This window comes from Myotis brandtii, unplaced genomic scaffold (genome assembly GCF_000412655.1).
Source record: "Myotis brandtii unplaced genomic scaffold, ASM41265v1 scaffold68, whole genome shotgun sequence".
Taxonomy (NCBI): Eukaryota; Metazoa; Chordata; class Mammalia; order Chiroptera; family Vespertilionidae; genus Myotis; species Myotis brandtii.
The window spans coordinates 1,558,966-1,586,054 of record NW_005370657.1 but is presented as its reverse complement, the minus strand read 5'-3'; the positions used below and the strand labels follow the sequence as shown (position 1 = coordinate 1,586,054).

Here is a 27,089-nt window from a genome sequence, read left to right as displayed (position 1 = left end):
ACACCTCAAGTTATTATTTTATTAGTATGTTAATTTGGAAAGTACTGGTGAGGGTGTAACGTACTGCTGAGGGTGTAAATTGTGCTTTTGCAAAATAATTCAGAAGAATTTATCAAGAGCCCAGAATATTTGTATTCTGCTTGTTCATTCCATACCCAGAAAGCTCTCCTAACAGAATCACTTACATTATTTTTAGACCATTTTTCCTATTACAAAAAATAATATATGCTCAATGCAGAAAGCTGGGGAGAACATAGGAAGACAAATTAGCAATTACAGATTAATCATAATCTTACTGCACAAAAATAACATTTTGGTATAACTTTCTCTAATTTTTCCTGTTTTTGTATACTTTTAAAAAATAGTTGTAACATGCCCTTTCCCCCCGCTCTTAGCCATATATTTTGAGCAAATTCTCCCTCTGTTGTACTCACCTGGGGAAACCCTAACCCTAAACTAGTTGAAACCAACTCTTCTTTTCTTCCTGGCCTGTACCTGGATAGGCGAACATTGTTTGAAAATACACATACACAAAACACAATTGAGCTGCCTGGTTTCACATTAAATTCATGGTCATGAACCTCAAATTAGCCCTTAATACTGTCCAGAAATGCTAAAACATCTCTAAATTCACTTTCCCAGACTTCAGGGAGATATTGGATACCCTCTTTCTTCAAACCTTCCATGTATGAGACCACTCTGCCCTCTCTTAGCCAGGACTCATCTCCAGCAAGGAGACCTTCACCTCTGCCGCCAGATCTTCAAGGTCTCCTCCCTCTTCCCACTGGGGCCATGTGGTACCTGCCCTTGTTCACGCCTGGTGCTTAATGACTGGCCAACAGTGGCTACGCAACAAATGTTACTGAATGAGTGAATGAATGCATATATATAGTTCCTATATCATTATTCCTAATGAGTACATAGTATTCCATTGTACAAATGTAACCTAAATGACTTACCACTGCTCTATTACTTTATATATTTGTTTCCAATTTTTCATTCCACTAAAACATGGGAAATAATCTAAATGGCTATTGGACTATTATGGTTGCATTTTAAATCCTAGGAGGCATTTTTATTAACCTGGGGAAATGAGTTTGGTGACTGAAAAAAGCATAATTAAAATGATATATATCATGATTTTAACTGTAAACGTGCAGAGAAAAAGCTAGTAGGAAATAACTAAAATGTTCATTAAGCATTTCAAGTTGACAGGATTACAGATTATTTTTCTTTTTTCTTTTTTTTAAGTAAACAAGTAACACATGATATTTGTGTTTTCCAAGAGTACTGCAGTGAGTGTGTTGTTATAATCAGGAAGACAATTCTAAACGTTTCAGAACACATTTACTGCACATCAGATTATTGCGAGTAGTCAAAAGCAGAGTTAGGAACCACTGTGCTCTAGAGAATGACCTACGTGTTTGAAACACACTTGCTAACAGGCCTGCTCACTACCTGGGTTTAGAAAAGGTGGTAAAAGTGGCATTTCCTATGAGACCTGCACGGCTGGGGACACTCAGGTATAAAGGGGAATGATAGAGACTAAGCAAACACGCTTTGGGAACCTCAATTTTTAAAAGTGTAAAGTAGTCCTGAGACCAGAAAGTTTGAGAACCACCAAATTAAGGAAACAGGAAGAGAACTCTTTTTTGTTGTTGTTGTTAATCCTCACTGATTGTTGGAGAGAGTGGAATGGAGGGAGTGGGAGAGTGAGAGATGAAAGTTGATGTGAGGGGGACACATTGATTGGTTGCCTCCCACACATGTGGCCGGGGACCAAACCTGCATCCCAGGTGCCCTTGACTGGCAATCGAACTTGTGACCCTTTGGTTCCCAGGCCAGAGCTGTACCACTGAGCCACACCGGCCAGGGCAGGGAGAAAACTCTTTACGGTGGGTTGAGTCTGGCTCAGTGAATAGACATTGAACAACAAGAACAAAGCCTGTGGGGAGAAAAATGACCGAGTCTAGTAGGCAGGAGTTGAAGTCCTTGAAATTACACTAAAGTTTCCTTTCTCCTTTCCTTTTTTAGAGATCATGCATGATGTGATAAAGAAGGTAAAGAAGAAGGGGGAGTGGAAGGTAAGTCTACAGTATAATTAATGGCCTTAAAGATGAGTTCATGTGGAAAGAACTACAGTGGGGGAAAGTGGAGGCAGAGAGTGAAGACCTTTGTTGTGTCCAGAGAATAAAACTTTAAAAAGGTAATCTGCTTATGCCTCTCATTTGATAGGATCCTGGTTATGAAATCTCTTGGTCATAAAGCTTATCTGAAAGAGCACCTGCTGGGGCAGGTTCTCAGTGGAACTCTTTTATTCAAACAAAATCTTCCCTGAAACCCATATGTAAGCAGGCGAGGGTGGAATTCTGCCCACTGCGGGAAAGAAAGGCAAGGCCCTTTGGCCTCTCTGGCAGCCTTAAAGCATCTCCATGGAGCCCACACAACAGTGTGGAAAGCCCTCTTTTGGTCTGACCCCATCTGTCAGTAACTACATGTTTATTCATGTAACTTTGAGAACAACGCTGGCCATTTCACATGTAATGTACATGAAACAAGTATTTAAGTCAATCAAACTGATTGTGGCCTCATTTCCTGGAGCGAGTGACGCGAGGAGCGGACAGCGTGCTGCCCTCCATTCAGGAAGTCGGCGTTTTAAGGGTCACTCGGTTGTCTGGGGCAGGGCCTTCCACTGGCCAGGAGAGCATGCAGTCTCGCTTGAACTTCCCGTGCGCTATTGAAGTGTATTCCAACCACTCTTGCCTGCAAGTTTGCAAGTCCATCGGCCGGGAGCAGCAGAGGTGACGGCCCAGGCGGGTTTTGAAGTCTCCCCCAGGACTTGGGAGACTGTGTTAGCAGCACATCCCCCTCACCACCAGAGCGGGAGGCCATGTGGCGGGAACTCTCTATGCCCGTCTTTGTGGACCTGGGAGTTTTAAAGGGTCTCCAGGAAGCTGCTGCATAGGCTGAAACCTGGCCCTCATGCTGTAGCAGCGTGCTTTCTGGGCCGCATCGTGTCTGGCCTCTGTTACCTCCGTTTATATCATTAAAGGGGGAGAGGAGAACTAGCCTTGTTTTAACTGCATCCCCCTGTCCACCGTGCCGACTGGAGCTAGGAAAGGTTAGCTGAAGAGTTGCAGGAGTGAAACTTTTAGACCCGATGGCACGTCTTCCTGAAACACAATTGGCTCCCAGATGATGTGTGTGCTGGTGAAGGTGTGTCCCGATGACATTGTAACAGTCCTCACCTTCCAGACTGTCCTGTGGCACGAGTGCTCCCCCTCCCTTTAGGGAAAAGCTCTGCCCTGAGAAAAGACTCTCCAGTGTAGCTTCTCTGAGTGTGGGTGCTGTGGAGTATTTTTATCTCTTTCTTTGCATTTTTATGAGTAATTGATCTCTTTATCATGAAAAATAAAAAGTTTAATATTTTTAAACTTATAAAATTAAGTCAAGTCAGTAAGAGAAAGCTCTTAACTCCCAAGTTAGGTTAGCGTGTGGGGAAAAAAGCTAGCATGCATTTCGGCTAACTTCTGCTGGCCCCAGGAAATACTGAATCTCAGTGTTCTGCCTCCTGGGGCTCATGTTGAGGTCTGACGCGGTGAGCCGGTGAGAAGAGCAGAAGGTGCCGTACGGGCTGTCAGCTGGTCTCTCTGCTTCCAGGTGCTGGTGGTGGATCAGCTGAGCATGAGGATGCTCTCCTCCTGCTGTAAGATGACGGACATCATGACCGAGGGGATAACGAGTGAGCGCACCATTCTCTCTGCCCTTTAGTGACGCTCAGGCCTTCCCCTTGTGCCAGCTTCCCTCCTCCCTAGTCAGTATTACCTACTTGACTTTAGATTCTTCCACTGACCTGGGTGGTAAGACTGTAAGTTCCTGAGAGAGACCCAAGGCTTCTTGTTCATCACTGAATCCCTAAGCCACTGCTAGATGCTCATTAAATATCTGTTAAAGCAGTGGGTTCTCAACCTTCTGGCCCTTTAAATACAGTTCCTCATGTTGTGACCCAACTATAAAATTATTTTCGTTGCTACTTCCTAACTGTAATGTTGCTACTGTTATGAATCGTAATGTAAATATCTGATATGCAGGATGGTCTTAGGCGACCCCTGTGAAAGGGTCATTCGACCGCCAAAGGGGTCGTGACCCACAGGTTGAGAACCGCTGTGTTAAAGGATGCCAAAAGGAAGGCTAACTCAAGGGAAAAGGCAGGCCATCCAATGGGGAAAAAATGGGCAAAAGACCTGAACAGGCACTTAAAAAAAGAATAAATCCATAATGGCCAATAAATACATGAAAAATTGCTTGCCCACTTTAAGGGCCAGGGAACTACAATTGAAACCAGAGTGAAATATGGCTGTACACTCAACAGACTGGAATATTTAAACTCTGATACTGCCAAGTGACAGGATGTAGAAAAATGGGAACTCCTATATGACGGAGTGTCAGTTGGTACAGCTACTTTGGCAGTGTCTAGGAGAGTTGAAGTGTCCTATGGTCAGATGTTTTGAGCTTACAAACTTATTTTCATTAATTTTTTAAAACTACATTTTTCTCTATCAAAGCATGGGAATTCTAAAGGAACTTGGAATGTGGGGGACAAATGAACAACAACAGCAACAAAACCTGAAGGAAGGGGCAAATTTTCCATTTTCAATCAGTGCAGCTCAAGGAATTCACTGAAACCGAAATGGGGAGTGGGAAATATTTAGTGTGATAAGGTTTCAGGTCTTCTAAAATCTTGAGCACGGTGGGACGGCGGAAAGTGGTGACTATCAGGAAGGGGCAGTGACGCCCCCCCCCCAGGTTTTTTTCTGTGCTTGTCTGAAGGTAGCCTGTGCCTGTCACTTCCAGTCTTGTGATGCCCAGTTGAGTTTTCTCACTCACGGTGGGCTGCTGTTTTGTTGTCTAGTTGTGGAAGACATCAACAAGTGCAGGGAGCCACTGCCCAGCCTGGAGGCTGTGTACCTCATCACTCCGTCAGAGAAGGTAAGTCCTCCCCCCAGAAAAGCTTTGGCTAGGGTCACACGTGCTGGCGTGGCGTCTGCGCAGCCGTGCCTGCAGTTTCTGGGTTAAGCATGCATGTAACACACTGCTCTGCTTAACCATGCAGTTCACAATCAGGGTGGGAGAGGCAGAGAGAAGTGGAGAGAGCCTTACGCTTTCTGAAATACACCACAGTCCGGAAAGCCAGTGCCAGGCCATTCAGCTTCCCCTTGCATGCCCTCTCGGTAGGAACCCGCTTTATCTAGTTAGGGACCAGCCTTCCAAGCTTAGGTATCTTATACTTTCAGGCGGAATTCATCAACAGCCCATTAGTGTTCGGAATTGCCTGTCTTATCGTTTTGGAGGCTTGGTTCAAATCAGCATCCAGACACGGTCCACCTCCTTGCTTTGGGCTAACAGTTGTCTTAGGCTTGTCTCTCAGTCCATAAATTGCCCCCAGTTTTCACACTTTCTTTTCACTTGTAAAAGCTGGCTTACGTATGGGTTTCTGAAGATGCAACTACATTGCCAGAACTTCATCGGTGTGAATCTCCTGGAAGGTTTCTGACCAGTTTCCTCTTTTGTGGGTCTCTTCTTAGGAACCCATGTTATGGTGGCATCAAAGAACTGACACTGTCATTCTGGAATGATCTAAGAAGGCTTTTGTTCATCTAAACTCCCAAATAATCCTAGTTGCAAATCCCCAAACATGAGTTAGAATTATACATTAAAAATCCCCTGCTATTTTTGTGCAAGTAGCTTGAACGCCCTCTTGGATTTAATTTTGACCAGATATAGGCTCCATTTGCTTCTAGAATTGGATTCAGTTCCCTTTTTTATCCCTCTTCACAGTCTATCCGCTCCCTCATGAATGACTTTAAGGACCCACCGACTGCTAAGTACCGGGCTGCCCATGTCTTCTTCACTGACTGTGAGTACGGCTGTCCGATGCTGCCCCATCCTCCAGGGTAGCCTTTCTGCACGGCACGGCTGAGCCAGAACCAAGCCAGGGCAACAGGGAAGAAATGGGTTGTTGCCGTGATTATCCTGATCTTTTCTTTTCTTTCAGAAGAAAAATTGAATTACAGACAAAAATAAGCACACCCACATGCAAACCCTCTAGCTAGTGCAGACCTTTCTGATGAAAATAGCACCTCTTCTTAGGACTGAGCAGAACGCTCCGGTGTCAGCCTTGGTGTTTCACCGTGTGGACTTCCAGATGTCACTAAAGTATAGTGTATGTCCATCCGCTTTCCAACCTCGAAGATTTCACCTGGTCTTTATCTCAGCTAGACTGGCATCGTTGTCCTGGAGTCCGTTCTGTTATTTGTGTGCAAGGAGCCTGTGTGCTAACATCCTGGTCAATCTTTGTTAACAGCAGAGAGATGAGTAAGGCAGGATAGCTAAAGAGCGCACAACCATAACAGGTTCCCTAGTGTTCTTCGAAGGAAAACCGGCAGAACTTACCCCTGAGAAAGTGGGGAAAGGTTCTGGCAAAAAATACTTTTATACCATTTGAACGTGGGTGACAGGGAGAGCAGGTAGGCAGCATGAGTAATAATGAAACAAGAGTGCATTTCTGGGACCCTGCACTGTGTTTGGCCCAGGAGAGCCGCATGAACTGTGGTTCCCCACCAAGTGGGTCTCCTGAGCAGCTGAGTTCCTTTGAGGGTCCAGGGAAACACCAGCACCACATTGCCCAGTGGTTTGATTTTTCGTTATTTTCTTTTTCATGAGCATGTCAGATGCATGATGTTTGTGTATATTGCAGGTCTTTTCCTTATCTGTTAATCTCTTCTGGTTTTTTTTCCCTTCCTCTCCTTGATATCAGAAAACAGTTTTTATTAGCTGTCAGACTCTCAGTCTTTATTGCCCATTGTTTCTCTGTTCTATGTTGAGGGCCTTGTGGGTGTTTTTATATTCCTTTTATAGCCTAGAGGTAGTGGATATTTTAGGAAGGAATTAACTTTTTATTTCCTTTGTTAAAATGCTAATAAATGAAGAATCCACCAGACACGTGTGACTATTGAAATTAACCAGCAAACGGACAGGAAAACCTAGTGTCTGTTGTCATTCCTGCAGCTTGTCCAGATGCCTTGTTTAACGAGCTGGTAAAATCTCGAGCAGCCAAAGTCATCAAGACTCTGACGGAAATCAACATTGCGTTTCTCCCCTACGAGTCCCAGGTGAGGCTGGTGGGGAGCGCATGGAACTCTGCATCCTTGTTATTCTGTCAGGAGCTCTGAGAGGGTGGGGTAGGGGTGCAGTACACAGAGTGGGGAGGGAAGGTGTCATATTCTGGAAGACAATGAGGGGTTGTGAATGGATGTTTATGTAATGGAAAGAGGCGGTATTCCTGAGGGGTCTGCCCGGCCTTCATCTTACCCTGTATTTATTTCTGACCTTTTTAAAGCCTTTGTGTGCACTTCTCCTTGCTCCCAGCGTTCACCCCAACTGGCTGAGTCCTGAATAACCAAAAGGTGGTCAATCCAAAAAGAGCATGGAAGGAGAGATGGGAAGGGATCAGACAACGCCCATCTGCTGTGAAGGAGACTGTTTCTATGTAGAGATAACCTCAGCCTGTCATGTGCTGAGCGAACAGATGGCAGCCTTCGTCATTAGCCCTTAACACTGCCAGTGCCAGGAGGGCGGCAGCAAGCCGCCTCCTTGGAAAACACAAAGTTGTTAAACCAGTAAAGGAGAAGCTGATTGTGAGAGGCACAGAATGAATGTCCTAGTCTTTTAAGATTTTTTAAATCTTCTGGCAAACAAAGAAATGAGATAACAGGACATTTATGCATTTTGTAGAGATAAAAAATGATTGTGGCATATGGCAGTGGTTGCCAACCTTTCGGACCTCACGGCCCACCAGTGGTCTGCGGAGCACCGGTTGGCGACCGCTAGCATATGGAATCTTTTTTTATTTTTGCACGTGGAATCACCTGTTCTCAGCTAAGGAGGGATGGGAAAAGTACAGCATGAACATTTAAACACGGTCTCCTTCCCAGCTCACTTGGCCCAAAGCCCATTCCCTGAGGACAGCACGTTTTTTCCTCTCTGTGAGCCCTGTCACCACCTGGATTGAACGCAATCCACCTTTAACATGTTCCCGCACACCATAGTGCATAGATTTTAAAAAGCAATACACTTCAAACATAGCCCTCCGCTTTTCTAGATGATCAGGGCGGTTCACATCAATGAGATTCTGAGAAAATACTCAGCTGGTAGGCTAGGGAGTGTAAGAGAAAACTTTAAACTTCGAACTCTCCAAAGAAAAAGAAAAGTAGTTAGAACATACCCCTGAGGATACAAAATTGTTCAATCAAAAAGCACCATTTGCACACAGTCACAGCACAATTTCTAGCTTATCCCTTATTTACTTAACCCTCTAATGGCCTGTGAGGTCTGACACTAGCCTCCTCTCCTGCTCTCCTCCCGGTCCCCTCATTGTTCATCAGACACGCTTGCCTCAGGTTTTGGCACAGCCATCCCTCCATGGGGAAGTCCCTGCTGGTGACAAACTCTGTACCTCCTTCAAGCCCTATTCAAATGTCACCTTCTCCAGGAGGCCTTGTCCTCCCCGTTTAGCCCATCCGGGCATTCTTTCCCTGCTTTATTATTTTCTCATACACACACCAGTTTCTCACATGCCATACAACTTACTTTCATTATGTTTATTGTTTGTTTACTGCCTGCCTTCCCTTCACGCACTCCACAAGGATGATCATGTTTTGGTCACGAATAGTTCCCATGTGTTTAGCACAGTGCCTGGCCCAGCAGACACCCAGCCCAGATTTGAAGGATAAATGAAAACATGCTCTGTAGACTCGCTATCAGGTTTGGAGAAAATTCTGACGTTCGGCATCCTGGATGCAAACACTCTATATGGTTATATTTTTGCCTCCTCCTCAGGTGTATTCTCTGGACTCGGCTGACTCTTTCCAGAGCTTCTACAGTCCCCACAAGGCTCAGATGAAGAATCCTATACTAGAGCGCCTGGCAGAGCAGATCGCCACTCTGTGTGCCACGCTGAAGGAGTACCCAGCCGTGCGGTATCGTGGGTAAGGCAGCGCGCTCGGGAGAAACTGTCCCGATTCCTCTGGCCTTAACATTCCTTTGCCAGTTGTCTCAGGGTCAAGATTTGAGTGTCTCGCATTTATAATTATTCTTCCAATGGTTTTGTCATTTTTTAAATTTTATTGTGAAATATAGTAATACATACAGAAAAGAGCATGAAATATACATTTATGTTCAGTTATGAGTAACTAAAATATGAACCCCTATGTAATGGCCACCCAGGTTCCCTGTAGTTTTTCATCTCTTCCTAACCTTTAAAAACAAACATCATCTTTGCAGAAGATGTTTCAGAGTAAGGTAAAATAATTCTCTAAAGGACACAGTCAGGTTTTATAAAGTCATCCATGCATCACTTACCTGCTGTGTGCTCAGTGCTGGGGAGACTCCACCTGAGGACACAGCCCTGATCTGGGCGGGCAGGGAACATCCCAGCAGATGGGCCACAGCTGTGCACACCTGCAGTGTAAGCCCTGCAAGATATGCCTAAGGGCAGACCAGCCAAGGGCCCTTCGGCCCTTCGAGCTGAGAGGATCAAGAGCAGCTCAGACTAGAGGGGACGTTTGAACTAGGTCTTGAAGGACAGGTTTGGATTTCAAAAGACCGATGAGGACCAGAGAGCCTTTTCTGTGGACAGTTGGCTTTGCCATTGGTGTGAGCAAAAGCGTGGAGCTGGGGAAACCAAGGGCAAGTTTGAGGAGGATGGGCAGTCTAGCACGGTGTGTAGGGCAGGGCGAGATGGGGCCATTTCTGGAGGCCTCCAATGCCAGCTTTGGGATTAGGTCCTTCAGTGGCTGTCCCCAGGAAACCTTTGGGGGGTTGACGGGGGAGTGAACGCAGGAGTCAGGGGAGGAGAAACTGGAGCCAGAGGAGCTGAGGGCCTGAACCTGGAGTGCGGGGTCAGTGTTCCACCCAGCCTGTTGCCTTTGTCTGCTGGACGTGTAACCGTAGAATGACACCTCCCTTGGTCTGCCCCAGCGTCTGACCCCTCTGTTGTTGGTGCTCCCTGACAAAAGCTGGAAATGGGGGCCGAGGCCATCTCCCCTGACAGAGGAGTGGCGGATTGGAGTTCATTCGTGGGAGGGCTGGGCTAGGAGCAGAGGCGCTTCAGCCTGAGCCTGGCCAGGTGGCAGGCAGCACCACACACTGTGTACAGCGGGTGGGGCCCCGGAAACGCTGTCAGGCTGAGCCCAGGGTAAGGTTCAGAGGTTCTCACTTGCTAGCAAACAAGACCCAAGGGGATTTGAGTCAAGGGAAGTGAGACTCAGGTGGGTCAGGCTCAGATGGCCGATCCCGGGGAACGGACGGATGGTCAGGACCCTCTGCTGATGTGGGGCTGCTCATCGGAAGCTGCTTTTCACTCATTTCTGTTCCAGGAACAGAGCTAAATATTTGATTCTGTTTGTCCTTTTTAATTATACACGCATATGTGTCTATATCCTCATTGTAAAAGAGCAATGCAGGTGAAACTTGCGTGCCCCTTGACCTGCCTGCACTGTCCTGCCTCTCTCCCGAGGCCCGTCACGTGTCTCTCCTCCTCGGCAGGGAGTACAAGGACAATGCTCTGCTGGCCCAGCTAATCCAGGACAAGCTCGACGCCTACAAAGCTGACGACCCCACCATGGGCGAGGTAAGTGGCCGCGGACCACGGGATTCTCTCACCGGGTGATGTGAGTGCCGCTGTCCCTGCTCGTGGCCTCTGGTGACATGCTCCGCCCCTTGGGCAGGCCGATGGAGACTCTGGTCAGTGTAGCCAGGGTGACGACTCGTTTCTGTTCTCTGGGACGACCCCAGATTTAGCACTGAAAGCCCTGCGTCCTGGGAACCCCCTCCGTAGAACAATGTCAACCCCAGAAAACGGACCTTGTGCAGATCTCACTAGTTTGCACATGTACTCGTGTGTGTGAGTGTGTATGTGAGTGTGTGTGTGTGTGTGTGTGTGTGTGAGTTCTATTTAATTGAATCACATGTATGGATTCCTGTAAGCCCACTGCAGTCAAGGCAGAGTTCTCATCATCTCGGGTTTACAGCCACAAGTCCCAGGGCCTGGAACCCCTCGGCCCGGGCAGATGCCTGGTGGGCCACCCGTTCGTAGCTGAACCCAGTGGTGCTCTTCTTTGTGAGCTCACCTTGGACCAGCCACCGTTTCAGATCTGCTTCAAAGGACACTCGCTATGAAACAGACATCCTGGGTTCTCTCTCACACGGTGTGGACTGGTATTCTGGTCAAGCAGTAAAGGGACTGTGTTCCGTGCTATTTCAGTAGGTTTTGTCTCCGAGTTCACTTCCTGCTGCCCCCTTTACAGGAGGGCCATGCGTGGTGCAGAGCCAGCACTGTGTGGAGTGGCTTGTGAAAGTCCCCCGTGTCCTTCCTTCTAGGGCCCAGACAAGGCTCGCTCCCAGCTCCTGATCCTGGACCGCGGTTTCGACCCCAGTTCCCCTGTTCTTCATGAGCTGACCTTTCAGGCTATGAGTTACGATCTGCTGCCTATCGAGAATGATGTGTACAAGTAAGTATACCACTCGGAGGGACTGCAGCTTTGCAAACGAACCAGATACAACCTCTGACTTAGGAAAAGGGCATCACCAATCCTAGGAAAAGTGGGTGTTTCCATAGTCTTGTCAGTTAGCCTGCAAGCTTGTCTGTGAGTTCCCAAAATCCTCATGGCGCTTCTAGCCAGGAACCCGGGCCCCTTTGGGGAGAACAAGGACTTTAGTTCCCAGCTCTGTAGTCTGCTCTCGTGTCAGTATGTCGTCGATTTGGGCATGTGTGCGGATCTTTTTCAGAGTTGAATCTTACTTGCAGATCATCAAATATGATGACAGATACATCCACAGGAGTTTCTTACCGAACTCATTTGCAGAGGAGCCGTTTCCTTCATTATAAACATTTTTCTTGGTAGCAATCATTAGAAATTCAGTTTCTAAAAACTAATCTTTATTTTTATGGAAACAGACTGCACTGCTTTCATGTCATTTACATTGATCATAAGGGTAGTGAATGAAGGTTCTGGAACTCTGAGTGGATCTCTGCTCTTCTCCCTTTAGCACCTCTGGTTCTTGCCTTCCTTCGATGTTCATGCTTTCACAGGCGTCCTAGGCCGAAGGCCTGTGCAGGTCACTGCTGAAGGTGTCAGGCACCCCGCATTGGAGGATGGTGCTCAGGCCTTTCTGAGAGAGGGACAAAGGGTGATCTTTGTCTTTCCCTTGTAACTCACCTATAACCTGACTTCACACCCGAGCCACATGGCTCAGGTGGCACTCACGTCAGCTGACCCTGAAGCATCTAAAACGGAACCCCGTGTCAGTTGACCTTGATTGGAGCTCTCTGCCCGAGTAACTGCAGCCATTAGTGCCCATCCCGCAGACACCAGATGGTCATGGAGCTTGTAAAGTCATTCCTGGGGACATCTGTCCTCTGAGGACTGTGAGCTCTTGTCTGTTGCAAACCAGAGGGGACTTGGATGGATTTTGTGGGCCCTCCCCTCTCTAGGTATGAGACGAGCGGCATCGGAGAGGCGCGGGTGAAGGAAGTGCTTCTGGACGAGGACGACGACCTCTGGATAACGCTGCGCCACAAGCACATCGCAGAGGTGTCCCAGTAAGAGCCCTCCCGCCCTCCTCCAGGGCGAGGCGTTTCTCTCTCCCCAGGATGGTTTCCAGTGTGCGCTCTGGGCAGCTGGGGTGGAGCGCATCAGCGATGAACTCGCTGCCTCAGCAAAGTGGCCAACATGCTAACCTCTGATGATAAATCCCTTCTGATCCCTGGCTAGGGCTCCACCAGCTTCAGGAAGTTAGAAAATTCATTCTGTGTTCGGGGGACTTTAGGATTTTTGGAAAGCATTTGTACCTCTCAGCAAAATCCTGTATAATAAAAGCCTAATATGCGAAGTGTCCGACCATTCAACCAGTCGCTATGCTGTGCACTGATCACCAGGGGGCAGATGCTCCAACCGGTAGGTTAGCTTGCTGCTGGGGTCGGGCCAGGCAAGACAGGCTGGACACACCCTGGAGCCCTCCTGTGGTCCCTCCCCGGCCCCGATCATGCACCAGTGGGGTCCCTCGGCCTAGCCTGTGACCTCTCGCAATCTGGGACCCCTTGGGGGATGTCGGAGAGCCAGTTTCAGCCCGATCCCTGCAGGCCAGGCCGAGGGACCCCACTGGTGCACGAATCTGTGCACTGGGCCTCTAGTGCTTTATAAACACTAAGTATGTAAAAGAGTTTGTTCCATTTAAAGGTCCAGACCCCACCATGCAGTTCTCTCTTATGTAGCTGGTGTGTGATCTTCCTCTTCTGTGGTCATACCTAAAATTTCTGAGCAAGAACTGTTTCCACACACAGAACAGACTTTGCTCTGAAAATGTTTCAAAATGTTTCCCACATGTAAACGTTGTTATAAGACCTTTAAACAATTCTGCTTTTGGAAAAAGACACATTCTGCCACATTGAGTTGGTGATATCCTCAGGAAATTCACAGGGAAGAGTGAGAAAATAATAGTCTTGGATAGCTCTGCTGTTGAGAAGTGGTCTCCACACTTTGGGGATCACTCAACTTTAGAAAATGTTGGTTCACATTTCCAGTATTTACATTTAATTAAATTTATCTGTAAAGTATATTTTATAGCATATACAAAAACATAAATTTGAAAAGGATGAAGTAAAATAAGCATAAGTAGATGTCCTAATATTTTCTTCTCTCTTCTGGAATCATCTCATGCACCCCACTCTGGAGAACCCTGTTTAGAATATTAGCTAGAAAAACACTGTCTGTCTGTCTGTCTCTCAGAAAGTCACTGGAAATGCGTCCCTTATGACAGGAGAAGTCACCACATTTTCCTAAAGGAAGACTCTTGCATTATTCCAATGTCACTCATACAGAGGCACTTGGTGTTGCTTTGAGACTTAGCTGCCTTCTTCTGTCTTCCAGGGAAGTCACCCGTTCTCTGAAAGATTTTTCTTCCAGCAAGAGAATGAACACGGGGGAGAAGGTGAGCCCACCTGCTTTCTCCCCAGGAGCAGGGAGGACGCCTCCCCGGCATCAGGCTGGGGAGCTGGGGAGCTGGGGCCATAGTCCTCCCTTCATCCGTGATCGTTTTGTCTTACTTTTGCATTCAAGACTGAGATCCAGACCCCGTCTTCTGATATTTATAGAGAGCTTCTTTCTGTTACTCTGCGGATCCATATTTGCTGTTTTGGATCATGATTCATTTTAAGCCGGAAGAACTGTGAAGCCTTTTTTAGCTTGTGAAGGAATTAGAATTCATGACCTAACTTTCCTGGGCCTCTCCTTATCCTGCTGTTTACAGAGGTGCTTACCCATCAGCAGAGGGAGATGAGCTCTGATTGTGTCACTCCCTGGCTTAAAACCATTTATCGACTTCCCGTTCCCAGGAGAATCAAGCTCCACCTGCTGACACATCTATGGAACCTGGGTCCTCAGGCTCCAGAGACTCTCTGGTCTCGGACATCTCTGTCTCCCTCCTTCTTTTCCCACCGCCTTCCTCCAGCCACACCTGAGCTCCTTGTCTGGGCCTTGCCTTGTGAAATCCCAGTCCTTTGCTCAGGTGTCGTGTTTTTTTTTGTTTTTAAAATGTTTTTAGTCCTAACCGATTTGGCTCAGTAGATAGAGCGTCGGCCTGCGGACTGAGGGGTCCTGGGTTCGATTCCAGTCAAGGGCATGTACCTTGATTGTGGGCACATCCCCAGTAGGGGGTGTGCAGGAGGCAGCTGATAGATGTTTCTCTCTCATTGATGTTTCTAACTCTCTGTCCCTCTCCCTTCCTCTCTGAAAAATCAATAAAATATATTTTTAAAAATAAAATAAAATGTTTTTATTGATTTTTTGAGAAAGAGGGAGAGAGAGAAACATCAGTGAGAGAGAAACATTGATCGACTGCCTCCTACATGCCCCCCTACTGGGGATTGAACCTGCAACCTGGGTATGTGCCCTGACTGGGAATTGAACTGGTGATCTCTTGGTGAATGTGACACACTCTATCCACTGAGCCACACCAGCCAGGTCGGGTATTGTTTCTGGGGGAGGAGCAGGAACCTTCCCTGCTCCTCCCCAGACTGGTGATGTGCCTCTGCTCTGTGCACCACACTGACACCCTCAGAGAGAGCCAGGCCACTCAACGGGACAGGCCCCGCCAAACGTGAGCTCTTCAAGGCAAAAGTACTTGTATGTCCAGCACCTAAAAGTGTCTGGAATGTAGTAGTAATTCAATAAATTCTTGTTGGATAAGTGAGCGGGATTAGGTGGGTCGCACAGTTAGAGGGTAAGCAGACCCCTTTCACCTGTCAGGATGCAGATTCCAGCCTTTTCACCTTCTCCCTACTGCCCCCTGTCTACTCAGCTGCAGCCTTTCAACATGAACGTGATGCCAAGAGAGCTTAAGCTGGGGGTGCAGAGAGGCAGTGGATGGACAAAAATGTGTTCTTTCCTGGCAAGAGTTATGCTCTCAGTAACTGTCTACTCCAACAAATAAAACATAACTGCTGGGCCCCGGAGTTCAGCTCTCCACCCATAAGACAGTCATGCTATTTGGGTCAATAATTATTTGAGCAGAAGCTTGGCAGTCTGAACACACATGATCTTGTGTGTAATGGATTCCTTTTGAGAGTTACAGAACACACTAGGGGCTTCGGTGCTGGTTGCTGTCCTGTCCTGCGCCCACCACACTTGCTCAGCCTCCTAGGTCAGGGCCACGGGCGTGAGACCGTCTGCTTTCCTTTCCTTACAGACCACCATGCGGGACCTGTCCCAGATGCTGAAGAAAATGCCCCAGTACCAGAAAGAGCTCAGCAAGGTATGGCGATCCAACGTGACCGAGTGGGATCGTGAGTGTAATGAGCTTCAGAAAGGCGTCTCAGAGTCCTAGCACACTGACTGGTTCATTGACATCCACGGATCTTCAGTCATCTTCCATTCTTACTAGACAAAAATGGGAGGCCGGGGTAGACAGCTTCTTTCCTAGGACTTTTCTCCTCTTCATCTTTTTCTCTTTATTCTTCCTATTCCTCTTCCATCAACCTCGCCACGGGGCTGCCTGAGTGTCATCACAACATGGCAGCTGGCTTCCCCGGAGTGAGTGACCCGGGAGAGAGAGCTGGAAAGAAGTCACCTGCCCTCCCGGTCCTGATGCGGGACATCACACATCGCTTCCTCCGCACTGTTCCTTAGAAGCGAGTCACTAAATCCAGCCCACACTCGAGGAGGGGGGAGCTTAGCTCCTCCTCCTGGAGGGAGTAATGTCGAAGAATTTGTGGGCACGTTGTGCAGCCATCATCCCACCCCATCCCACCCACGAAGGATTCCTCCTTCCTGTTGACCCTTTGAGTGTGGTTGTCCCTCTCTCTTGACACATAATGCCCTGCCTTGCGGTGGTTGTGTGCGGCCTGCATGAGGCTGGTGATTCCTTGGTGTCTGGCCCAGTGTTTATGCATCATAGGTGGGTGGCACACATATCAGTGAGTAATTCTTGATCACAAACTGCTTTTTCCTAGTATTCCACCCACCTGCATCTTGCCGAGGACTGCATGAAGCATTACCAAGGCACCGTGGACAAGCTCTGCCGGGTGGAGCAGGTAGGACCCTTTCCTTCTCTTCCTGCCATGACCACGTACCCAGCAGAAGTTTAACCTCTGACCTTGAACATCCTGCAGAATCATAGGAAGTAGAGATGGGAAAACCTACGGGATCGTGTGGTCTCACCTCGCGAGCCAGTGCCGCACACTCTCAAGGGTAGGGACTGGATGGTCTGGAAGGCCATGCCGTGTGGATTTTGCATGTCTGGCTTTCCAAAGTTTCTGAGCCCTACAGGCGGGGCCGGCTGAGTTTAGATCCGAATGCATTTCCTCCTGCTGCAGCCACGGCAGCTTCGGAGGCCTCGGGTAGTGCAGTAGCAAGTGGGGAATTCGCCCCCGCCTCACTGATCGCAGTTAGGCCTATACAGTCAGAGTTTGGGATTTTAGTTGTGTCTCTGTCACGGATTTGTTTGCTGTGCCCATTTCTCTCTGTATTTTCCTCATCTGCAAAGGGAAATGCCATGCTGCCATGACTTCTGGGAGTGTGGTGTGGTGTGGGGTCAGTAAGCTGGCACTCAGTTCTTCCATTGTGATAACATGACCCTGCCAGGGGCAGCTTCTCGGGGGGGAGAGAGCACTCAGCCATCCTGAGGCCTCAGCAGAAGGCCCCTCTTCACAGTAAAAACAGCTCAAGTTCTCAGTGAGATGCTGAGATTACATCTTCTGGTTTGATAGGATGGGCTCAGCTTAGGTTTGAGAGACCTGCCCCGATTCATTGCCTCTCTTCGAATGGACGCAGCCCGGCTAAACCCGTCCGTTTCCCAGGGGATCTTGGCAGACAAGGCGTCCTCTCCAAAAGGCCTTCACCGCCAGAGGGTGGGTTATCTCTGCATCAGTAACAACGCAGTCGGGATCAGCCCTCGGAAGTTAAGTTGTTGCAGAGTGCGCAGTAGTATTTGGTGAACTAGTTACATTTAATTTGCCTTTTGGAAAGTGTTAGAATCAGGTCCTGCTGAACAAACATCCGTGAGGCTGGTGGTGGGACTGAGAGGTGAAGGGGCCTAGGAGAGGTGCCCTGCCTTCCTCCCACCCAGACTGGGAAGAGGCCATGAACTTGAGGTCATAATTGTTATGAACTCCTGGGATCTTGAGGGAAAAAAGGGAACCACAGAGGAAGTTGCAGCCACAACAGGACCAATAGTTCTTGATGGGCTGAGCCTGCTGCCCTGGCTCGAAGCTTCCCCTGAGGCTGGCACAGGTTCACTGGCACCTCCGGAAGGGAACAGTGACCTGTAAACAAGGTGGCAAATCATCGAAAGTGAAACCTGGATGGTCTAGAAAGCGGTGCTAGTTATCCGGGTGCTAGCTGGCGTCGTGAGAGTGGAAGTACCTGCTCAGGACCGTCCCCAACCCAGCCACAATCCCAGACATTACGGACCCGCAGTTTCTCAATAGTTACCGTCTACCCAGACTGTCACCAGAAGTGGGGCCAACGTGGCGTGTTTCTGCAGGACCTGGCCATGGGCACGGATGCTGAAGGCGAGAAGATCAAGGACCCCATGAGAGCCATCGTCCCCATTCTGCTGGACGCAAATGTCAGCACTTACGACAAAATCCGCATCATCCTCCTCTACATCTTTCTCAAGAATGGTAGGAGTGGTGGGCTCGAGGAGGGCAGCTGGGGGGACCAAGCAGGCGGAAGAGTGGTGTCAAAGGAGTGGAAGGGTATTTGACAGGAAGATCCCAGGGGCTCTTTACGTTTGGGGAAATGTAACGCAGACAAATCAGTTTCCACTGGCGGCTGTGCCCCCAGTAGTTCTAGGGTTAACCCGTGGTCTGGGACTCACAGCCGAGGACCTAGGGCCAGTGGGGGGGCCCTTAAAGCAGGGAGCGTGTCTGCCAGACACCTTGAACTCGCACCACACTTGTAGTCTGTGCCTTTAAATAACTGATTTTTACCCCATCATAGTTGCCCACATGTGTCCATTGTGCAAAAAGATGGGCACAGAGACTCCTGTCCATGTTGACCTTGATGTGGGCCCAGGGGGCAGGGGTGGCTGAGGAGCAGGAGACGAGGGAAACATAGACCCTGAGGGGCAATTGCCGATGGCTGCAGCCCGGGATGGGTGGTTAGCGTGGAACAGGAGTCCTGATCTTGTCCTCGCCTTACGGTAAAGTTGCTGCAATGAGCAGGTTAACTTCCACCCATGCTGAGGAGAAGGGGCACTGTCCCCCTCCCGCCAGGCGGTGGGCTGGGCCTCTGAGTGTGCACTGTGCAGTGGCGGGTGTGGTGACGGGTTTTGCTCTCTCAGGCATCACTGAGGAAAACCTGAACAAACTGATCCAGCACGCCCAGATCCCCCCGGAGGACAGCGAGATCATCACCAACATGGCGCACCTGGGCGTGCCCATCGTCACCGACGTAAGGGCCAGCCTTTGGAGGGGGGGGTGCGGGGGGGGCAGTAGGGAAGCCGGTGGGTCTTTTCTCTTCTCCCCTAACTTACTTAGGCAGCTTATGAGGCACACACTCAACACTGAGAAAGAGAGAGCAGGTAAAATCAGAGAAATAAAGATGCTGAGATGAGTAACAGGGTTAGCGCCAGGAGCCGCGATGTGCACAGGCAGGCGTGGAGCACAGCGCCAAAGCTGAGCCGTATTGTGGACCAGCCCACAGCAGGAGCCGCGCCTGCAGGTCGGCCTGGCTCTGCCTTTGGACACTAGACGCAGCTTCTTCCATGAGAATCAACACTGCCACTGGTCCAGGACCAAGTCAGGGCAGCTTGTCCGGGAGGCCCAGCCCACAGTGGGCTCTAGGAGAGGCTGGGGGTGGGGGCCCAGGATGAGGAAGAGTCCTGAGCACTCTTCACAGCACCCCGCTAGGAGCCTCCAGGCAGGGACCCGGTGGGGGTTCCTCCTGTGGCGGTCAGTCTGCCACAGTGCTGACCAAGCTGGAGCTGCAGATGCTGTTCTGGAGCCACCAGACCAGAGGCCTGTAACTGGCATTTTTAGACCCATGTTCACAAGAGGGACCACAGTGAGAATGGAGACGGTTCCTTCAGTACATCCTGTGCTGTTGAAACAAAATCAAAGAGTAAGCCATACCCAAAGTAGTGTTTTCTCCTGGTGTCAGTCGACAGCAAACTATTTTTTTTTAACTACCTGGATTTTTTTTTTTTAATTTGACCTGCATTTGCCATGACTTTAAAGAGCCACCTTTGGCCCTGGCTGGTGTGGCTCAGTTGGTTGGGCATTGTCCCGTGCACCAGAAGGTTGCCACTTCGATTTTCATTCAAGGCATATGCAGGCTTGATCCCTGGTATGGGGCACACAGGAGGCAACTAATAAATGTTTTGCTCTCACATCAATGTTTCTCCTCTCTCTCCCTCTTCCTTCCTCTCTCTAGAAATCAATTTAAAATATTAAAAAATAAGCCCTAGCCAGTGTGGCTAAGCGGATAGAGTGTCAGCCTGTGGACCAAAAGTTCCCAGGTTTGATTCAGGTCAAGGGCACGTACCTTGATTGCAGGCTCCTCCCCGGCCTAGGCCCTGGTACAGGAGGCAACCAATCGATGTGTTTCTCTCACATCGATGTTTCTCTTTGTCTTTCCCTCTCTCCTCCACTCTCCCTAAAAATCAATGGAAAAATATCCTCAGGTGAGGACTAACAAAAAAATAAGAATAAAAAAATAAAATATTAAAAAAAAACAAAAAGAAAAGAAAGAACCAACTTTGCTCCAGTTCCTAGAAGGGCATATTTTTGGCTTTTCCAGGGAAAACACTCCCACTCGTTAGAGTTTGCCGTGCTGCCGTTCTGGAAGGAGGCCTTGGGAGAGGGTTTCCAGAGGCCAGCAGGGGTCCTGGGTCCATGTGGCCTGACAGTCTAATCTTTACGTTTGCATTCAGTCTACGTTGCGTCGCAGGAGCAAGCCAGAACGGAAGGAGCGCATCAGCGAGCAGACCTACCAGCTGTCACGATGGACCCCGATTATTAAAGACATCATGGAGGTCAGTGATGTGGTGGGGGGAGGGGTGGAGACTGACGCCAGGCCCAGGGCTCTTCACATAAAGGCCTGATGCTTCCAGCTTCACCCCCTAGCAGGGGGCAGTGACACCCGAAGGACTGGCTTCCGGAGCTCTCTCAGGCCTCATAGCACGTCTTGTCCTGGGGCTGGTGAAGAGCAGGCCCAACAGACGGCCAGGCGCAGGTCCCAAGACCACGTGATTTCTAGGCAGCAGGAGGCAGAGACCCCTCAGTGGTACCGCACCCAGAGGAACCCAACAGATCACAGCACCAAAAGGTCCCATGAGTAGCGAGTTCCATACTGAGGTGTGGGTGGGCCTCTGGAATGTGAGCCCAGCCTGCCCCCTTTCTCCCACTTATCCCATCCCTCAGTCCTCCATGCTAACCAGAGACCGTGCCAAGGATATTTCTGCTTCTACTCTTCTGTTCAAACCCACCCCTTGTCTGGAATGTTCTCGCTCTCCTTCCCGCTTCCTGAAGCCTCTTCCTTCAAAGTCCCCATCCCCTCTCACTGTGCCACCCACCACCCCACCTGGCTAACCCGCCCCACAGAGGCCGCCTGGACTCCAGGAGCCTATGTTAGGGGGGTTATTTGAGCACGTATGCCGGTTGGTGTTTGGCTCATCTTTTTATACCTTAGTTCTATGCCCTCAACTGCTGCGTCCTCTGGCCCCATGCTTTGTGCATAGTAGGTGTTTCACGTTTGTTAGGTGCCTGTCCTTCCCATCTCTTCTTGTAGGTCAGGGAAGCCTGCGTGGAATCCCACCTGCTAGATGTTGGGGGTGGAATTAGAGCTAATCTGTCCAATTCCTCACTTGACAGGCAGATGGGACTGGGGTCCGAGAATGAAGAGACTTGCTCAGGATCCCTTTGTTGACTCATAGCAGAGCAGGTGTTCGTACTGAATTGTACGTTAAAATAAATGTATTTTAAATATATACAGTGAGTCAGCTTCCTGTTTTTAAAACTCACAACCAAAAGGCTGGGTGAACATGAGACATCTAGAAACCAAAGACAATTGTTGGCTTGCTGCAGAGATAAAGCCAGCCCCTGTCTCATCCCTCCTTTGTTCTCTGCTCCCTTTTCTGCCCCTCCTTCCCGGACCCCCAGGGAGATGTGTATGCTTTGCATGGTAACTGGTAGGGGGAGTGTAGGTTTCTAGGCAGCAGGAGGTGGGGAGCTGGGATCCACCCACCAGATAATTAGCCCCTTGGGCAACTGAGGGTGGAAGGCTTTCTCCTGCCTGAGAGACTGCCTGTGCCTAGTGTCTACAAGACTGATGGTGTCAGGAATTTATGGGACAGGATACAGCACAGTCTCACATAGAATGTAAAAGAGGGAGAAAAAAGAATTCATTGGAAGCGAAGCAAGAAAAATCAATGCAATTTTTAAAAATTTCTCTTAATGAACAGACCTACAGACTAATCTCAGCACGTCGGCTGCTTCTGGAGCATCCTCTCCACACAGGCACTGCCCTGGGCAGTGGCAGCAGCAGCGGGAGCAGGGAGGGGTCTGGATGCTGCAAACCTGGCATGGTTTTCACTAAGTGACTTGTTTGAATTCTCACCTGGCTTCCGTCAGCCCTTTTCTAGCAGGTGGCAGACCTAACATCGGTCTCTTTTCTTTTTATATATTTGTATTGATTTCAGAGAGGGAGAGAGGGGAGAGAGATAGAAACATCGGTGATAAGAGAGAATCATTGCTCGGCTGCCTCTTGCACGCCCCACACTGGGGATTGAGCCCACAACCCAGGCATGTGCCCTGACCCGAAACAAACCATGACCTCCTGGTTTATGGGTCGACACACAACCACTGAGCCACACAGGCTGGGCAACATCAGTCTCTTTTCTTTCCAGGACACCATTGAGGACAAGCTCGATACCAAGCACTACCCTTACATCTCTACCCGCTCCTCTGCCTCCTTCAGCACCACTGCCGTCAGGTGAGACGCCCCGAGCAGGCAGGCGGCAGCGAGGGGACTGGCCCTGGTGGCCTGTCAGCTGCACAGCAGTCCCGTTGTGATACCACGTGGCCGTGAGCCCCTCCCGCTGTGCTCATCGCAGCCAGGTGCAGGCCGGCCCTGACAGTGCCACCCGCCCACAAGGCCCTTCCTCTCAGTGCAGGAGGCCCTGGCCCAGGGAGGCATCTGTGCACATTTGCTGTTCCTTTGGCTCTGCTGTTCCTGCTCACTGCAAGCAGAGTGCCCATTCACGGCTAGGAACGTGTACCCCCGGGGGTAGACTCCTGGACGAATAGCACGCCGGCGGAGCTGTTGAACTTAGCATGTCAAACAGTAAAGCCGACCTGAACCTGGCTGCTGCCTACATGTTTCTAAGAGACTGACAGGTGGCAGCAGGGCGCTCGTAGCAGTTCTGCTCCCGGCCCCACTGCGATTCATTCACAACACTCACTACGCAGCTTCTCTGTGTCACTGTGTACGGACAAACATGTAAACGCGTCACGCAGGTATGAAGTACAGGTACTTGAGTGCGGGTGAACACTATTAATCTCTCCCCTGCCCCCCTCAGCGCCCGCTATGGGCACTGGCATAAGAACAAGGCCCCGGGCGAGTACCGCAGTGGTCCCCGCCTCATCATCTTCATCCTGGGAGGCGTGAGCCTGAGCGAGATGCGCTGCGCCTACGAGGTGACCCAGGCCAACGGCAAGTGGGAAGTGCTGATAGGTGAGTGGGCCTGTTTCCCAGGGGGAGGGGGCTGCTTCTCCGCACTGGGCTCCATTCCATGCTTTGGTGTTTCATTCTGTCCTCAACTCCACTGCCCCTGCCAACCGTCATCTCTAGAGCTGTTCATGGTCGGCAAAAGCTAAGGGGCGAGGTTCCTCGTGTCTGCGTGTGGTGGGAGGGGCCTGACACAGACTCCAGCAGCCCAGGCCCACTTTCTGCTCTGCCCCTGCCTGTGGGTCGCCTGGGCATGCGCCCCACCTCTCCAGGCTGCCATCTCCTTATCCAACCAAACAGGTTAAGAACACCCACTTACAGCCCAAACTAGACCTAAGGTGGGACTTGTCCGTGTCCTGGCATTGGGCCTCACACCGAGGTGCTCGGTAAAAAGGAGGTAAACTCTGACCCCCCTTACCTCTCCGTCAGAGGGACAGACCAGACACGCGTGTGAGCAGATACTGCCCGAGGCGTGCTGGCCTCTGCCCAGGGTTCCCCTCGGCCCTACTGCTTCCCGGTCTCTCACACCCTGTCTGCGATTTCCTGATGGTTTTCCAGAAGAAAGGAAGCAACTCACAGGAGCTGACTTAACGCAGCGGGCGGTGTTTCTCCTTATCATGCGTGTAGGCACGCCCACAGTTCTAGGGTTGGAAGAGAAAGAGGGAGCTGAGAAAAATCTTGCTTTCTCCACGTTTTCCTCAGTCCCTCTTTTCCCTTAACAAAATGGAGTGGCACTTGCCCGGATGCCTCTTGACAGTAATTGGCAAGAGGCTACCGGCACATACTACCTGGCCGGGTCCTGCCCTCTCCCCTTACTCGACAAGACGAGTCAGCTTCGTGCCTCTCCTTTGGAGTGGCCAAGTCACGGTGCCCCCCAGGCTCTCAGAGGAGCAGGTTCTACACACCAGTCACGAGGTGTCCCTGGTGTCTCAAGATGGACCCAGAAGCACCATTCAGGGGGGAGATTAGACATTCTTCCTCCCGTCCCCGCTCCCTGGAGCTCCCCCGTCTGGTCGCCATTTCTCCCTGTATTGTTCCTTCCCGTTCGTTACGTAGGCCCCCGAGATGAAGCTCTCTGCTCCCTGCTTGCATATGTGTTGCATGCGTGTGTTGGATAATTCTTAGCTCAAACACAGTTTTCCTGGGCAGAAGCTGTCAGAGCCGGGCTTGGGGGTAAATCTCCATCTTCAGCTTTGGCCCTGACCTGAGGTTCCCCATTGGGAGGTGGTATATTATAACCTGGGGAGATGAAGTGACCCACAGATTTTTGGAGGGGTCTCGCTCAGACAGCTGATGTCCGCTGTGTGGCCTCACCTGCTTTTGTGCATGCCAGCCATCCTTGCAGTGCGTGTGCCTGTGTGCGTGCCTGTGTGCGTGCGCGTGCGCGTGTCTTGCTTTCTCATATCTCACTGGCTGCATAAAACGTAGGCCTAAGTTGGCATGTTCCTGTTCCGTACCTTTGTTCAAGCAGTCAGCTGGCCTCTGTTCTCCCGCAGGTTCTACTCACATTCTTACTCCCACCAAATTTCTCATGGACCTGAGACACCCCGACTTCAGGGAGTCCTCTAGGGTATCTTTTGAGGATCAGGCTCCAACAATGGAGTGAGAGCCAAAGAAACAAAGTAAAAGCAGCTTATCACAGAAAAGAAACTCTTCCTCTCTGAAGGGCTTTCTTTGATTATTCCGTCACTCTTTTTATTTTTTCTGTTTTTAGTTTATTATTTATTTGATTTTCCTTTAACAAGAAAATGCTTGCAGTTCTTAACACCGATTGAAAATGTGTCCGATGCTGCCTTCACCCACTGGCCACGGAGCCTCCGGGCCGGCCCGTGGGCTCTCTCCTGCCCTGGGTCCCCTGCTGCTCAGCCCACAGCACAGCCCCCGGGGTTTTAACCTGAGAATGGGAATAATGCTGTGAGCAGCCCTCCAGCGGGGTTGAGGGATGCCAGAGGGTCGCGCCCACGCCTGGTGCTCAGGGATGCGTTTGTGGGCACCAGGAAGAGAGCACCTTGTCCAGGTTGGGGCGTGGGGTGGGAACCTGAGCATGAGGCCAGCAGGCTTCCCAGGGACACCCCTGGGTGCCCGGTTGTGGGGGAGGCTCTGCGGAGAGCATCAGAGTAGACTCCGAGTCAGTGGTAGTGAGACATGTAAGTGCCGCTTTCCCGGACAGCACTTAGCCCGGAGAACAAGGGGTCACGGACCACCATGTACTTGGTGAGCTCCCGCAGCCACGGGAAGAGCTCCTGTCTCATGTTCCTCTGGGGAAAGGGCACTTATTAGCCATTTGCTCTTTCAGTAACTGCTTTCATTTTAACCTCCTGTGATCCTTCCGAGAGTTGAGTAATCACCCTCCCCACCCACTGAAGCCTCTCGTGCTGAGAGCCTTTGGGTAGAAATCGCTCTCCCACCGCACTGCACCTGCTCTGTCACCCAGGAACCCGCTTCTGTTCAGTAGATTATCCAGATTTTGTTCTTGTCCTCATCCCCTCCTCTCTCCTTCCGTTCTCCCTACGTGCTGGGAACCTCCTCTGATGCGTTTAAATGGCAGACTGATCCAGAACTCCACTGGAACGTTACTCAGGCCTTAGCTTCGCTGCCCGTTCTGTGATGAGGCCACAGTTTGTGTACCTGGCTTCATAGACTCCATTGACATGGGCCCTGAAAATGTCCCCTCCCCCTGGGCTGAGCCGTGGCCCAGTGAGTCTTCAGAATGTGAGTCACCTTGAGCAGTGGGGAGGCCTGGACTCCGGCCCCAGCTCTGCCACGAGGACCTATGACTAGGTCATTCCCACTTCCTGGGCCACAGTGTATGGACCTCAGGGAGGCTGGACCATAGGGTCCCAAGGCTCCTCCTCAGATTGGTGACTCAAGCCATGCAGCCCTACCCATTCCCGGCTCCCTGTTGACCTCAGGGGAAAGCCATCAGCACCTTGGCTAGGAAACCTGGAAGGTTGATATGAAGGTGAGAAATAGCAGGGGGCTATGAGCCAGGACACTGGGGCTGGCTATGGCCTGAGTACCTCCCATTCTGCCCAGGCTCCTTCCCAAGGGAAGCCAAACCTGTGGGCACTGAATAAACAGTCATTGTTTCGAAGCATTTTGGGAGGTGGGTAATCAGAATCAGAGCTTCTAGTTCTGTGTGCAGGTGGCAGGTGGGTGGATGGCATTTACTGCAAGGTGTGTTTTTTGAATTGATTTTGAGACAGACAGAGAGAGAGAGAGAGAGAGAGAGAGAGAGAGAGAGATGGATTTGTTGCTCCACTTATGCATTCATCAGTTGATTCTTGTATGTGCCCTGACTGGGGGTAGAACCTGTAACCTTGTCATAGCAGAATGATGCTCTAACCAACTGAGCACCCAGCCAGTGAAAGAAGGGTTTTGTCCCAGCAGACATCTGTGTCTGCCCACAGCGCTCAGTCTTTTGGATGACTCTGTTCTTGGAAACCCCATTCACATTTCTCAACCTTCCAGTTATGTAGACTTAGAGGGACCCTCAGAGCAGTGGGACCCGCTTGCTGTTCTAAAGGGCCTATGTGGTCAGCTACCTGTGAGTTCAAAGAGAACATTTGCAAATTGTGGTTTAAACCCACCCCACTCAATTAGCAATATTTGTGGTGGTGGAAAGCCTAACCAAGTATTAAAGCAATACAGATGACTGGGTGGCAAGAATGGGCACTCAGCTGCTCTGTGTCCTTTAAAGAGACCAGTGAGCGAGGGCCCAGCACCGTGCCTGGCACAGAGTCCTACAGGCCTCTCTAGTTGCCCAATACTCTTGGTCCTGGGTTTTCTTCTTTCAGTCAAAGA

The 27,089-nt window shown here is 50.1% G+C and overlaps 1 protein-coding gene across 2 annotated transcripts in view; it reads left to right on the top strand.

Annotated features, from left to right (window-relative positions):
• The first annotated feature begins 1,684 nt into the window (after window positions 1–1,684).
• Window positions 1,685–27,089, top strand: part of STXBP1 (syntaxin binding protein 1) — a 29,305-nt gene continuing 3,900 nt past the window's right edge. The window contains exons 1-19 of one of the 2 annotated variants that reach the window (XM_014529390.1): window positions 1,687–1,690; window positions 2,035–2,084; window positions 3,661–3,742; window positions 4,913–4,989; window positions 5,839–5,917; window positions 7,069–7,172; window positions 8,899–9,047; window positions 10,606–10,690; window positions 11,440–11,570; window positions 12,554–12,661; window positions 13,989–14,049; window positions 15,805–15,870; window positions 16,568–16,648; window positions 18,100–18,238; window positions 18,901–19,010; window positions 20,491–20,592; window positions 22,465–22,550; window positions 23,137–23,291; window positions 24,782–24,907. In XM_014529390.1, coding sequence (XP_014384876.1) covers window positions 2,040–2,084; window positions 3,661–3,742; window positions 4,913–4,989; window positions 5,839–5,917; window positions 7,069–7,172; window positions 8,899–9,047; window positions 10,606–10,690; window positions 11,440–11,570; window positions 12,554–12,661; window positions 13,989–14,049; window positions 15,805–15,870; window positions 16,568–16,648; window positions 18,100–18,238; window positions 18,901–19,010; window positions 20,491–20,592; window positions 22,465–22,550; window positions 23,137–23,291; window positions 24,782–24,891 — 1,770 coding nt within the window. In that variant the 5' untranslated portion in view covers window positions 1,687–1,690; window positions 2,035–2,039 and the 3' untranslated portion in view covers window positions 24,892–24,907. Of the gene's footprint in view, window positions 1,691–2,034; window positions 2,085–3,660; window positions 3,743–4,912; window positions 4,990–5,838; window positions 5,918–7,068; window positions 7,173–8,898; window positions 9,048–10,605; window positions 10,691–11,439; window positions 11,571–12,553; window positions 12,662–13,988; window positions 14,050–15,804; window positions 15,871–16,567; window positions 16,649–18,099; window positions 18,239–18,900; window positions 19,011–20,490; window positions 20,593–22,464; window positions 22,551–23,136; window positions 23,292–24,781; window positions 24,908–27,089 lie in introns of both variants that reach the window. The other variant, XM_005881457.2, reaches the window with a different exon arrangement.